The sequence below is a fragment of the Cryptomeria japonica genome, chromosome 3, assembly GCF_030272615.1.
Source record: "Cryptomeria japonica chromosome 3, Sugi_1.0, whole genome shotgun sequence".
NCBI lineage: Eukaryota > Viridiplantae > Streptophyta > Pinopsida > Cupressales > Cupressaceae > Cryptomeria > Cryptomeria japonica.
Genome location: NC_081407.1, coordinates 550530927 through 550544781, shown reverse-complemented (window position 1 = coordinate 550544781; position 13855 = coordinate 550530927). Strand labels below are relative to the sequence as shown.

The window sequence follows — 13855 nt, the reverse complement described above, 5'->3', positions numbered from 1 at the left end:
GTAAGATCGCTGTTGTAAGGTGACGACTTTCACAATAACCTGATCTGTTATCAAGATTGACTACATTAAGTTGCTGTCCCGGAATGTGTTGGAAATCTTGATACTAAATTTGCTATGATGAGTTATTGAATTGTTATCATTAAATTATTGTTCCGAAATATGTCGGAAATTATGATAACAATCATATCATGATTGACTACATTATTTTGCTGTCCCGGAATGTGCCGGATATCATGATACTAAAATTATTTCACCTATGATAATGACAATGTTACAATTGTCACTAGAATCAAGGTTGTAATCTGATAAGACTTCAAGTAGTTGTTGTCCCAGAGTGCTGGATATCAGATAATCCATATCTCTCTGAGATATGAAGTATTTCACTAGTAAGTGTTATTGAGTGAATGATCATGTCAAATGAATGTGCATATCTAGAATGTTGTTCCTTAAAACTTAATAATGAAATTCAATCCTCTTTTGCTAAGAGGGAGTGTTAAGGATATAACTTCATTCGGATTGAAGCAAGTAATATATAACGACATTGAATGAAGGGTCATGTCCCTGTAGGGTCATGACTCTACGTGGGATAAGCCACGTAGAAGTCATGCCCCTACGTGGACATGACTCTTCATCCTTTTATTTATAGGCATCGACACTTGCTGTGAACTAAAACCAATAACCGTGGCAGTTTCACAAACCAGCAAGCTGTCGATATTATCATAGAAGATTAATAGTTAGAGTTATATATATATATATATACACATCGGAGGTAAAACATATTCATTGCAGTGATCTTATTAAAGTCTATCCTCACTACATATTACCAAACTATTGTATTCTCTATCTCTGATCTAAATTCCTTAACATTATGGTTGCATCTAGTCTCACATTTCTTGGTATATCATGTATGATGTATTACAGTATATTCATATGACAAAACTGATATATTGATCCTTTTAAAATTTCATCTCAGGAGTTTGGATTGCAATTTACGTTGCAAATGAAGTTCATCATGAAAAAACAGCATCGCTTATGGTTGCATCTAGGTTCACATTGATGCTTACGGTATGTAACATTTTAGAATATGCTAAGCAAAATAAATTTACATTTCCAACCTATCATGCATTTTTACAAAACGTTTTTAATCTTATTACCTTGTATGTAGCGTTTGTAGGCTGTATTTTTTATTGATTTAATCATCATAAATTCATTGAAATTTTGTAAGTCATGTCTCATGGGTTAGTGCTAAATATTCAGTATTAAAGATGGATTTTAATTTGGCTGGTTGTACCATTTAGAGGTTCAGCTGAAATTATTTATTGCAGATTCTAATTAGATTGTAGCAGCTGTACCACTTATTTCTCACTAATATTCCAACTGCATCATTCTTTAATTTCAAATGATCTTTGATTTGAAGTGGCAAACCTATTTTTTTTTTATGTTCCAGATCATTTACAAATATTTTGCTCATACGAGCATCAACTTGAGACCATTACATGACACTAATATTTGTTCATATCAAGGCAACCACAACCATGACACTAATACTAGCTCAATGTTGGTAGTGGGCCAGCGTCCCTTGCGGGGATTCGTGACATGGTTTAACAGCCTCCTGTGGATTCTATAAGTCTAGTGGTTGTATCGGGCATTGACAGGTCGATCTTTTGGTGCAACGGCAACCCTAGCTTGTAACAAGTGGTATCAGAGCTTGGTCACAGGTTCGAATCACGCAGGCCGCGGCAAGTGACGCTGGGAGGGGGATTGTTGGCAGTGGGCCAGCATCCCTTGCGGGGATTCGTGACATGGTTTAACAGGCTCTTGTGGATTCTATAAGTCTAGTGGTTGTATCAGACATTGATAGGTTGATCTTTTGGTGCAACGGCAACCCTAGCTTGTAACACTCAATACTAGCTCAATACTAGCAACCACACTAGAATCAACATGTGGAAGACCAAGAGTCACAAATTAGAATCCACTTATTAGAAACCACCATTAGCTCATTTTGAGCAACCACACTAGAATCAACCTATGGAAGACCAAGAGTCACAAATTAGAATCACTTATTAGAAACCACCTAGAAGCCAACTGTGGAAGACTAAGAGTCACAACTTTGAATTCCATATTAGATGTCCCTTTGGGATTTGAACTTTGATCTCCACAATGAGAACTCAATGCTTTAACCAATAGAACACAACCCCTTGGACAACAAACTTAATTTGGAAAGGTGGTGGTCCAAATATAAAGTCAAAACATTACTTAAATGTTGATGTAAGTCTTTATGAGAGATAATATTCATTATTAAAGGGATTGTGATTCATGTTTATTTACCTTTTCCTTGGCTGTTGATTTTGTCATAGTATAGACTGTAGTACCACTCCATAGTGTTACGATCTTCTTTTTGGTAGCTTTTTAATATTGAAATGTTCATAAAGGCTACCATAACTACTTATTAGGGTAGCTATTCATGTTCAAAGGAGAATATTCTTAATATTTTCTGATTCCAACAGAAAAAAAGGGGAATCATAGCCTTTAAAGGCTACTGATATATGATACTCAGTTTGTCACACATGCCAAAAGTGTAGCCATACCATTGCTCAAGGAATTTATGGTAATATTGTATTAGCTATTGATTTTCAGTTTATATTTCTTTCTAGTTTGTTGACTTTACTGACCAATAATAATAATAAAATAATCCTGCTATTGATTGCATGTTGTACATTTGAAGGTGTTTGTCGAACATCACTTTCTTCTTTATCTACTTGACAACTACCATCATCATCTTGTACCTTGTCATAAATGTTAGCATCTTCATGAACCTTCACATTAGCACTTTCAACAATCTTGTGTAATCTTTTGTTAAAATATCTATAAGCTTTGCTTTTAGAAGAATATCCTAAGAAAATCGCTTCATGAGCCCTAGGATCAAATTTTCCAAGATTGTTTTCATCCCTCTTAAAATAACAAGGACTACCAAAAACTTTGAAATATTTAACTGAAGCAGTCTTACCTTTCCAAAGTTCATATGGAGTTTTGTTGTGCTTTGCTCTAATCAGCCCCCTATTCTGAATGTAAACAACAGTATGGACTGCCTCTCTCCAAAAAGAATCATTCACTTTAGACTCATTCATCATACTACAAGTCATTTATTGGACTGATCTGTTCTTCCTCTCAACAACACCATTTTGTTGTGGTGTCTTTGCAGCCGAGTATTGTCTTTTTATACCATGATTTTAGCAGAAATTTACAAACTCATTTGATGTGAACTCTCCCCCATTGTCTGAACGCAAGCGTTTAATTTTCAGACCCTTCTCATTCTCCACTAAGGCTTTAAAGGCCTTAAACTTCTCTGAGCGTAAGCATTTAATGTTGAGTGACTTCTGCTTTCACTCAACTTCAACTTGTCCTGACTTTGCGTAATGGAGTAGAAGGTAAAGAAAAACAAGATTGCTGCATCAAGTAGTGTACAATACAAAGCTTGGTACAAGGAAGACTTGTCAAACATTACCTTCCCCCAACATTTGAATTGTGATTTGTAAGAATAAACAGATGTCAATTAAGACAACCATCAACCCATCTATTCATAACTAAAAATGATTAATACTCTACCAAAGCCGATACTATAATATTAAACAATGCAAAGTCATGTCAGCCACAAAAAATGTATTTTATTCATATGCTGATAACAATACGTAAGGATAACAAGACAGATTACAATTCTGAATGCACTATATCTCAATCAGTCAAACAATAATTTATTAGTATGTTGAGGCATGCACATGTAGAAGTTTCGGGTCAAGAATGCATATATTTTTTAATGCCACAGTGAAACATCAATATAAAAGGAACTAATGAGGAACAAGTGACATAATATTGGAGTGGTATATAGTAAATCTATTTCAGAACAATTTAATGTAGTACAGAGTAAAACACATTATTATTTATGCTGTCTGTTTTTGCAAAGAAGCCATCTAGAAAAGCAAGCTTTGTAGATTTTTAGATTGAAACTTGCATTAGACCAAATGTTTGTATCTTTAGCATTCATGGAAGAAAATAAAGTAATTAAATATATGTAATTGGTGTTGTAGTGGCTCTCTTGTTTGTCTTTGGGTATTGATTCTCGAATAAAAGCACATTGTCGCAATATTTGAAGTAAAAAATTGGACTTCTATTAGGGTTTCCTGAGAGAGCTTATTTGTCTGAATTTTTTTTTTTGGTTATCATCTCTGCCAAAATATGCGGTGAATTTAAGAAATTTTTCAGCTGAAAAGAACTACTGACATTTGTTTCAAGCATCATATTTCTCTAAACATAAGTTCGTGTCTCTGCATTTTACTATTTGTAGGCAAATGTCATGGTTCTATCTTTCTTTTTCATGTCTATGTCACGGCCTCTGTTTAACCAACTAAGCATGAGGAAGCGAGAATCTGACAAGTTTGAAACAATGGGGCAAGTACTAGGAATCCCAGATAGTGGATTGCTTTTCCCAACAGGCCTGCCTCTGAATTTGGACGAACCTATTGAAAAACTGCTTGAGCAGAAAAAATTTCGACACTCTTTTATGGCTTTTGCAGACAGGTTTGTTTCCCCTTTGGTTGTTAGTTGCATCTTCAGAATACATTTTACTTAACTTTTCTTGTAAACCTTAGTTCATTATAACCTATATCTAGTTTCTCTTTCATCTCAGTCGAATGGCTGGGGAGAGTGTGCACTTCTATGATGAAGTGCATGAGCTGAATAAAATTCCTATTACTGATACGGCACGGAGGATATATTTGTCAGGACACATAATTGAACAACATATATCTGTTGGTATGGATCAGCTGAAATGGTTTGAAAGGTTTTCTCCATATAAGTAAAACCATTCTTTAGAGAATGCTTTTGATTATTTTTCAAATCATAATTTCTGATGAGAACCAAGAAATATAACTGTCACTAATTCAATTTTTAGTAAAGTATCTATAGCCTCTTTTCTGTAGGTTCACCTATGGAAATCAACATATCACATCAGATGCGCCAAGAAGTTTTGAATACAACTGACCTAGCTCATCCTGATCTCTTCAAGCACGCAATCAACGAGATGGTGCAATTAATGCGAATGGTAATGGATCACATTTTTTTCAAGTACCTTCAGATTGAACATTCTTTTTATTATGCTGCACTTATGGCTTGTGTCGATGCACATTTGCTGAGAAAGAACTGTGACATGAATTAGTTCTTCTTTATACTATTGTGCTAATAGAACCTGGAAAAGGATTACTGGAGTTCTCCATTCTATTTACAATTCAAGGAAGAGATCAAAGCTGAAGTTGAAGTGAGTGAGCCTTTGGAGAATATAACCAGTTGGAATTGCTCTCCTAAAGTAAGCTCTGTCAATGCTGTCGATGATCCATTTCACCAGGACAGCCTTACCAAGAATTCTGAGGCACAATACCAATTTTCCTTGCAAATCAACAAAGACTCTGCAGAAGAAACAAGTTCACAAAGCTCTCAGACCAATTTTCTGTCTAGTTCAAGATGCTCTTTTGCAAACTTTTCAAGTAATAAAAGAGGTATGGCACATGACCCTTCAATTGGAATTTTGAAATTTTCTTTTTTGGAAGGTCTGCTTTATTGTTAAATAGAAACCAAATAAGCTTACGATTTTAAGTGCTTGAATTCCTGTCTGCATCCAGGTTGGAGTTGATATGGTCAACTTCAAAAGCTTAGCTCGATGCACTTCAAGTTAGTTCTGTATGAGATATCTAAAGCTGCACTTGAGCTGTTTGTATATAACAGGTGTTCTTTTCCATGTATACGGTTATACAATATTCTGGAATGTGCATTTGAGTCGACTTAATATAATTGACAGTTTAGATTATTCATTCCATTTTTTTTCGTATGTAGGAGAATAAAAGGCCTGCATGAATGTAACAAACATTTTCTACAACATATTTAATTTTATCAAGAGCCCTGAGTGGCTATCACCCATCTAATCAGAATCTCAGCTAGAATTATGATTCAGCTAACGATATTGTGTACATTAGCACAACATAATTGTATATCTGGGAAGTTTTCAGCATAAAGATTGTCGCATTGATTATAAATTATAAAAGCTTTGTTTAAATATTCCATATTGTCAATTCCAAGTTGTGTGAAGTGATGAACTCAATAGTTTTTGGAACCCTATGGTAATTTTATTTTGGACTAAGTATATATAGTTGCATATTTTGTTACAAATTTTCTCTATAACTCATTTTAAAACACCCAAATCAACCCTTACTTTTCAGGATAAAATTAAAAGTGAACAACATTATTTTTTGTCAAATAATCATTGAAGAACCGGTCTTAGGTTGAAATGATTTACATGTTACAGGAAATTTAGCAGAAGGTAAATCTGATAAGAACCAAACTAGTTTCTATTGCCCAACTGAGGACTGGGTCTGACCATCTCAGATGTGAAACAGGCAGATGGACGGTCACCAAGGAGGATTGGGAAGAACAAATTTGCATTTTCTGCAGGAAAGGGGTGGTTGAAACTGAACAACACTTCCTCCTAGATTGTGCAGTGTATATTTGTATTCTGTTTGAAATCATTTTGCAAGTGGACAGTCTGAATGAGATCTTTGAGGAGACGAGGCTTCACAATATCGCAAGTTTCTTAATCAAGATACACAATAGAAAAGCCTACATTGAAAGAAACCTGAAATGGATTAAATCAGGGTCTCTTGGTCCCTTAGAGCACCTGATCTTGTGGATGCCATTAAAATTCATTCATTCATTGTCAACTTCTTTTTGAGCTGGATTTTTAGTGTTCAGATTCGGAACATTCATTCCTAGATTGCTATCCTCAAAGCTTGAGTTATTGTCACCTTCAAGGGGAGAGAGTCATCAAGACCTTGCTCTCAAATGAGGTGATGATTGTTCCTCAATGTAAAGAGGCACGTTGATAGTTTTGATTTTGATTCATAGTTCATTAGGTTCGTCATCATTAGAGTTAAGCAACAATAGAGGTATTTGTCAAATATGATGAGAATGGACCCTACATACTTTGAGAGATTCAATAGGTTAGTTCTCATATAGGTATTCTTGGAAAGACAAGAAGGATAATTAGTCAACTGAGTGATGTAGTAAACATGCTTTTGTTGAAAAAGCTCAAACATGAAGGCTCAACACCTCTCTTAAAAAAAAGATTAACTCTCAAGTGCATGAATTCAATATTTGTAATATGGGAACACACTACGATGCTTATGTGTCTTTTCCATTGCTGACCGAGTAAAATATTGTAATAGTGGAAAATTATTTATTGCAACCTACTCAGTCGAGCCTGATGTTTGTGGGTACAATGGATCTGAATGATCCCTTTGCTTCTTGTCCCCTTAAAGAGTATTATTATTGGGGGCTAATCTGTAAATAGTTCACAAATAATTCTCAAAACAATACCCCAACGAATACTCTCCTGGGATCTCCTCCTATTGTTGATCACGAGTCTACTCTTGTAGTTTTGTTCGATCAAATTCACTCTTTAAAAGAGAACACGAAGGACATCGAGGGCTTTCTTGATCAAGAAAATGTCCTCCCTTAGGCTGGCTCCGTTATTCATAATTTGAGAGAAATGCTTATCTCGAATAAGAGAGGCCTAGAGGTGTTAAAGGCTATTTCTATGATTGTTAAAAATCATGTACCACTTGCAGAGACTCACACCCAGGATAGTCAATCCGATACCCTTAGTCTGCATATTGGTGTTGATATCTTTGGAGTGTCGGTCCACATCTATTGATCACGGGGGCTTCACTTAGTGAACCTGGGTTATAGCACGCGTGTTCATGACATACTAAAGAATCCCCCTATTTTCAAAAAATATTGCCCTAAACTCTCTTTTTTTCACCCCCTCCCAATACACAACTTGAATTAAAAGCCCCCTTATTTTTTTTTACCAAATATTGTATTTTTTCATAGCTCGAATTAAAAACCCCCCTATTTTCACCGATAGGCAATATATTGTACCCTCATTTTTGGGATATTAAACCCCCCAATATTAATGCACGTGATATAATATTGCCTAGACAGTGAAGCCCATGTGCTATTGATTCACTTATAGGTGGTACCATACATAGCATCAATTTTTTTATAGATGCCCTTGGGATATATTGGCGTGGCTACTACTATGACCTTGGTTCTATTACACAGGGTGCTTTCGTTAGTGCTGGAATGGATATTGGTACTGGCGGTGGTATTGTTCCTTATGGATATGGGACTGGTGGAGGCAAAGCAATAGATCCATAAGGGCCAATGCCACCTCTAGTACCACCACTAGTACCAGTATCCATTCTAACACTAATGAAAGCATCCCGTGTAGCAGGTCCATAAGAGCCAGTACCACCTCTAGTACCATCACCAATACCCTGATTATAGAAACAACTTACTACCCTTGCATCTATTGCTAATCAATCTTCACTTCCTACTTATTATCATCATAGTCCACTTCATCCGAGTATCTTAAACACCATCACCCTCCAAGAGGCGAATTTCGTTTGAAATTTGATCAGTATAATGGAGTAATAGATACCAACATTCAATTTAATTCTTTCATGACTTTCTATAGTGATTATCATAACTTGGGCATTGTATTGTTAAAGCTATTCTCTCGATCCCTTAAGGGAATCACACTAGAGGTACAATTCATTGCTTGATTACTGTATCAAATCATTTGATCGACTTATGGATGCCTTTTACACACGGTTTCAAACAAACATTGGAAGAAAGGTCACTATAGCAGACCTTATTCTTTGCAAACACAAACCTAATGAGAGGATTATAGAGTTTATCTCTTGGTATCAATCATTTTTTACAAAAATCCCCTTTGCCTTGCCAGATAATTATTTGCAGAGAATGTTTATTGAAAATCTGTAGCTGACACTAAGGGAAAAGCTGGCTCTTAATCGTTATTTTAACTTTACCGACCTATGTTCCACACTCACTAACTATCAACATATGTTGGCTCAGTTTGGAGAATCTTCTTTGAACTCTCATACTGATACTTTTGGAGGTGCACATCTTCTATAGGAGGGTCTAAAAGAATAATGTTGTGGTAAATATCATAATTGTGCCTCAAGCAATCGAGAGATCTACGCAGGAACCATAGTGGAATCAAGTCTTTACCAAATTGTCTAATTCTTATCTAAGTATAATGCAAAAGCTTTAAAGGGATAATCTTATTACCCTTCCTGAAATTAGATCACTTCCCAACAATAGACCATACCCTTGGTGGTATGATGGTTCTGAATTCTGTCAGTATGACTTTGTGATTGGACACCGCACCGAGTGTTGTATTTGTCTTAGACATATAGTCCAAGATCATATAAATAGTGGTGCTATCCAAGTCGGTGAATGTAAACATAAATCTAACAAGTCTATTGACAAAATCAATAATGAGCTCTATATCTACACCAATGCTTTCCCACCTCATTCATCAAACTTTATCTCTACATCATCAGACCTTGAGTTGAGTGGTGGCCCATATGTTAACATGGTCACTATCACTCTAATATCGTCCCTAGCCAGAGGACATAGACTAATGACATATTTTTTACATCTATGGAAACCGGTTACAACAAGGAGCCTACTTCGTTGTATATCCTAGCTAAGATCAACAATCACACCATTACAAGTGTGATGGTCAATCCCACATGCTGAGTAGATGTCATTATAGAGGAGGCTCTATTTATTAAATTGTTAACATAGAGCGAGATATGACGAGTGTCGTGCTTTTGTTCATATGCATGATGGGTTATTTGTTCCTCCTCTAGGTAACATCACTTTGACGGCCCTTGTGGGACCCAAGGCGGTGTTGAGCAGCTTCGTTGTCCTTCTCGAGTCTTGCCTATATTGGGTTAAGTTGAGTATTGCCCGACTCATCGTCATGGAAGCAATCCCCTTGGTTATTCATAAGTTCTGAAAGTTCCCTCACAAGGGCACAGTGCATGTCATCTGGGACACTGGATTTCAGTGATTGGTTACCCATGGGGGCTTTTCATTAAATCATTTTTGGCTTGCTTTGATTGGGCCTATGCTTCCCCATGGGGAACTACTATATAAAGCTTATTTCAAGTATAAAATGGGGGAGTTGGCTCCTAAGTCTGTTTGACCTACAATTTTTCTATCTCCTCCTGCATCGGTTTTCACTCCTTCCCTATTGGCTCTTGTATTGGAACGCATTGTGCTTTTTGCCCCTTCTTCATTAGGGGCTAAGGATAAACCTGTTTCTTAGGGTAGACCTCCTCGCCCGCCTAGGATTACACAACCCTTGGCAGTGTATTTTGTTCCTGCGTCTACACCTAGTGCAGACAAAGGAAAGGGACCCACACTGTCGACGTTAGCCCGTCGTCTCTTTGAGCTTCTGATCATTGTTGATATCCCTTGTCCTACCCATTATGGTAAGGGTAGGCATTCACCTTGAGATTGTCTATCACCTCTGGCTCCTACATCATAGCCTTCAAGGGTACCCTTGTTCCTCTGATTGCTCCTTGAGCAAAATGGGGAAGGGTGTCCACGACTACACCTATACAGCCAACTTTAGCAACATCCCTTGCCTCATTGGTTGGGCGTTCTCTTCCGTCGACAATGGCTTAGGAGGCCTCTCCCATGGAGCATGATGTCATTAAGCCTTCTTAGATTTTTGTTCCTAGTCCCCATTTACACTGGAACCAGATTGCGTGTAAGCGTAAGCATCGTTAGGGAGTGATGACCTGGGAATGTGAGGTCGTCTTTGATGAGTCTGTTTAATATCCTAGGTTTTATAGTATGATGTCTTCAGTTTATACCACTTTCAGGCTATAGTTAAGACTTCTTTATACTTCATATATTTAAAAGACCACAATTACTATTAATTATAATATATATACATATGGCATAATGGTATACATATGCTATGTGTTGATGAATGCTTGGCACTAAATGTTTGTAAATAATGGTTTTGTGTGTGTTATTACTCTGGTACTAACGTGGCACAAGAGAATGAACTTGAATGAAGAGAGGGAGAATTCTGTTGTACCAGTCATCCTTGGTCTAAGGAAGGGAATTCAATACACATGCACGTGGGACAACTAGGAGCATAATTGAGCCAAAGAGTAGTAGAAGAAGAGTCTTTATGGGCTTTGCCTTCCATCCAATTACATTTGTTGTTTGAATCAGTCTACTTTTGTGCACAATCACTTCCAAAGTGATGGGAAGAATTCATTTATGATCTGTTGTAACTGTTTAATAAATGAGTTCCTTCTGTAGAAAACTCCTGTAGTCAGTTTTGTTCATTCTATTGAAAAAGTCACCCGAGTCTTTAATATGAGTTGTAGGTAGTTAGAAGTTAATGAAGGATAGATAATGTTTAACTTACCCCTTAGTGTTTAAATAGAGATCTGTTGTCTCATGTAAATAGTTGGTTGATAAGTAAGAAGAAGAGTTATTTTGTTAGTTTCTAGTTTATTTTCTACTTAGTTATTACTAATATCATGAGAATGAATAAAATATCTTGATCTAGATTTTCTACAACTACTTTGGTGTACTCTGCATTTGCAATATGATGAAGAATTGTTGAATGTTTCAAAAGTAGTATTGTAATCTTGCAAGAGGACCACATTACTCAAGCAAGCCACTTGAGGTAACGTGGAACTCTCCTTTTCATTTTTAGTTGTTTGTTTGCATGCATAAGAAGAATATCCACATTCATTCATAGTTGTTATTATTTTAAGTTTGATGAGAATGTAGTATAGTTCATTAATTTGGTTGCAACCATCTTTACCCGCATAGTTTAATTTAAGGAGGATTTATGCACCCACAACCACTATTGTGTTGCTACGTAAGCACCCGCAGCCATTCCTGGTCAGTTAGTTTCTATTGCCTCAATTCTATTTTCCTTAGGTAATGTATTTCCTTTATGCAACAATAGGAACCAAAACCCTTCATTGCACATACAATGTCGGTACCATCTTTGAGATATGTCCTTGGTTGATAATTTAAATGAGCCTCCATTTAAGTTAGCTAGTTACCCCTTGAGCACTTTAGTCGGGTTGAGTACATGGTAGACTATTCTAACTAATTGAACATAATGGAGACTAGTCATTTTTGACACCGTTGTCGGGGATGGTGCTAAGGTTAACGGTTTGCGAGTTTAGGATTGTTTTTGAACATTTGTTTTATTTAAAATCCTGCATTTAACATTAGGTATTAGGTCTTTGAATTTAAAATCAAATAAGTCCAGGAAAGACAACTACAAGCTTGATACTTCTATTGCATGCACCTGAAAAGGCATGCTAGAGGAAGGTTTCTTCCTACAATAGTTGTGTAGGAGAATCATCTGCTTCAATAGAGGAAGCATAAAAGTTTGCAGTTACAACAAAGATATCAGAATATCTATTTAGTGTTCATACAGATTCAACATCTCCTGATACCAATGAAGAAGAGCTTACTCGTTCACAAGAAGAAGTGCCAACCATGGGTGATGCTGATGCTGTTGTAGAAAATCCTGACACATTGGCCACCTTTGCATTCCCAATTTTCGACCAAGAAAGGGGTAGACAATTGAAGAATATACCTTCCAATGCCCTTCCTAAATTTTATGGCTTGGTCACCGAAGATCTTGATACATTTTTGTTTGAGTTTGTTGTGCTTTGTAGAAGCTATGCTTATGTAACTGATGCTCATCATTTAAAGCTATTTCCAACCACCTTGAAAGATTTAGCACAAAGATGGTTCATGGGGTTAGGAAGTAATACTGTCACTACTTGGTCAAGTATGAAGGAGAAATTCTTATAGAAGTATCAAGATTACTGCAGGGGTGGAGACATAAGGAAAGAAGACATCATTAGGATATTTCAAAGGGAGGATGAGCCCCTAAAAGATTATATAGATATATTCCAGTTCTGCCTCAAGAAGTCTAAATAGAGTAGACTCACCCTAGATTCTTTGAAACTTGTATTTCTTAGGGGTGTGAATGATGAGTGCATTGATGCACTCAATCTCATGGGTGGAGGTGACATCACTCAAGCAACTTTTGATGATATGTGCAAGCTAGCAAGGAATTATTCTAGGTCCACTTTAAGGAAGGACATAGGTTCTAGGTTGCTTCCTAAGACAACCACGAGTGTCTCAAGGGTAGAAATAAGCAACCTACTGTCCAACATGAAGGAAGATATAATAGGTTATCTCACAACTCAACTAGACACTCTCCATCTTAAAAGGAAGCAAGAGGAAGCAAATGTCGTACTTGTGAAATACTACCCTCATTTCGACAAAAATGGTCCAACTATAAATGTAAATAGATTGCTGCAATTTTAGAAGAGAAGATGGTCCGTCCAGACTTCCAAGGAGTAGAAGATGACAACAGACAAGTATTATACATAGTCCAACACAAGCCATGACAACCAAGACAAGGTATGCTGGTAGACCCATTATCTTTTAATCCTTCATTTTATGGAATTCAACAGAATGCTGTAAATTGGAACTCTCGGCCTTGGAATACAATGCAAAATCAACCATGGCAAGGTAACTCATCAAATTGGATGCCTCAACAAAATACTTGGCCACCTCAAAACCAAAATCTTTCTTTTAATCAGTGGCAAAGTCATCAAACTCCATGGTATCAACCATGGCACAGGAATCAACAGTGGTAGCAGCCTGTTGTAAATTACCCACAACCACCGCAAAATTTATCCCAACAACTTGCTTTACTTCCTAATGCATACCCACAACAACAAGCTATAATGCCTAATCCAACTCCACCTTCATCTATTGCACTTAGACCATCCCAGTTGCCTACTCAACCAACTCCTAATCCTAATAATAAGCCTCCTCAACAAGCTTATTCAAATGAGCCAATGCAGTA

The 13855-nt window shown here is 36.7% G+C and overlaps 1 protein-coding gene across 4 annotated transcripts in view; it reads left to right on the top strand.

Moving 5' to 3' along the window:
- Positions 1–6105, top strand: part of LOC131029883 (regulator of G-protein signaling 1) — a 76782-nt gene extending 70677 nt beyond the window's left edge. For 3 of the 4 annotated variants that reach the window (XM_057960537.2, XM_057960534.2, XM_057960538.2), the window contains 6 exons: positions 974–1065; positions 4343–4575; positions 4685–4837; positions 4963–5098; positions 5240–5549; positions 5673–6105. In XM_057960537.2, coding sequence (XP_057816520.2) covers positions 974–1065; positions 4343–4575; positions 4685–4837; positions 4963–5098; positions 5240–5549; positions 5673–5683 — 935 coding nt within the window. In that variant the 3' untranslated portion in view covers positions 5684–6105. The remainder of the gene's footprint in view (positions 1–973; positions 1066–4342; positions 4576–4684; positions 4838–4962; positions 5099–5239; positions 5550–5672) is intronic. The other variant, XM_057960535.2, reaches the window with a different exon arrangement.
- Positions 6106–13855: the final 7750 nt, after the last annotated feature.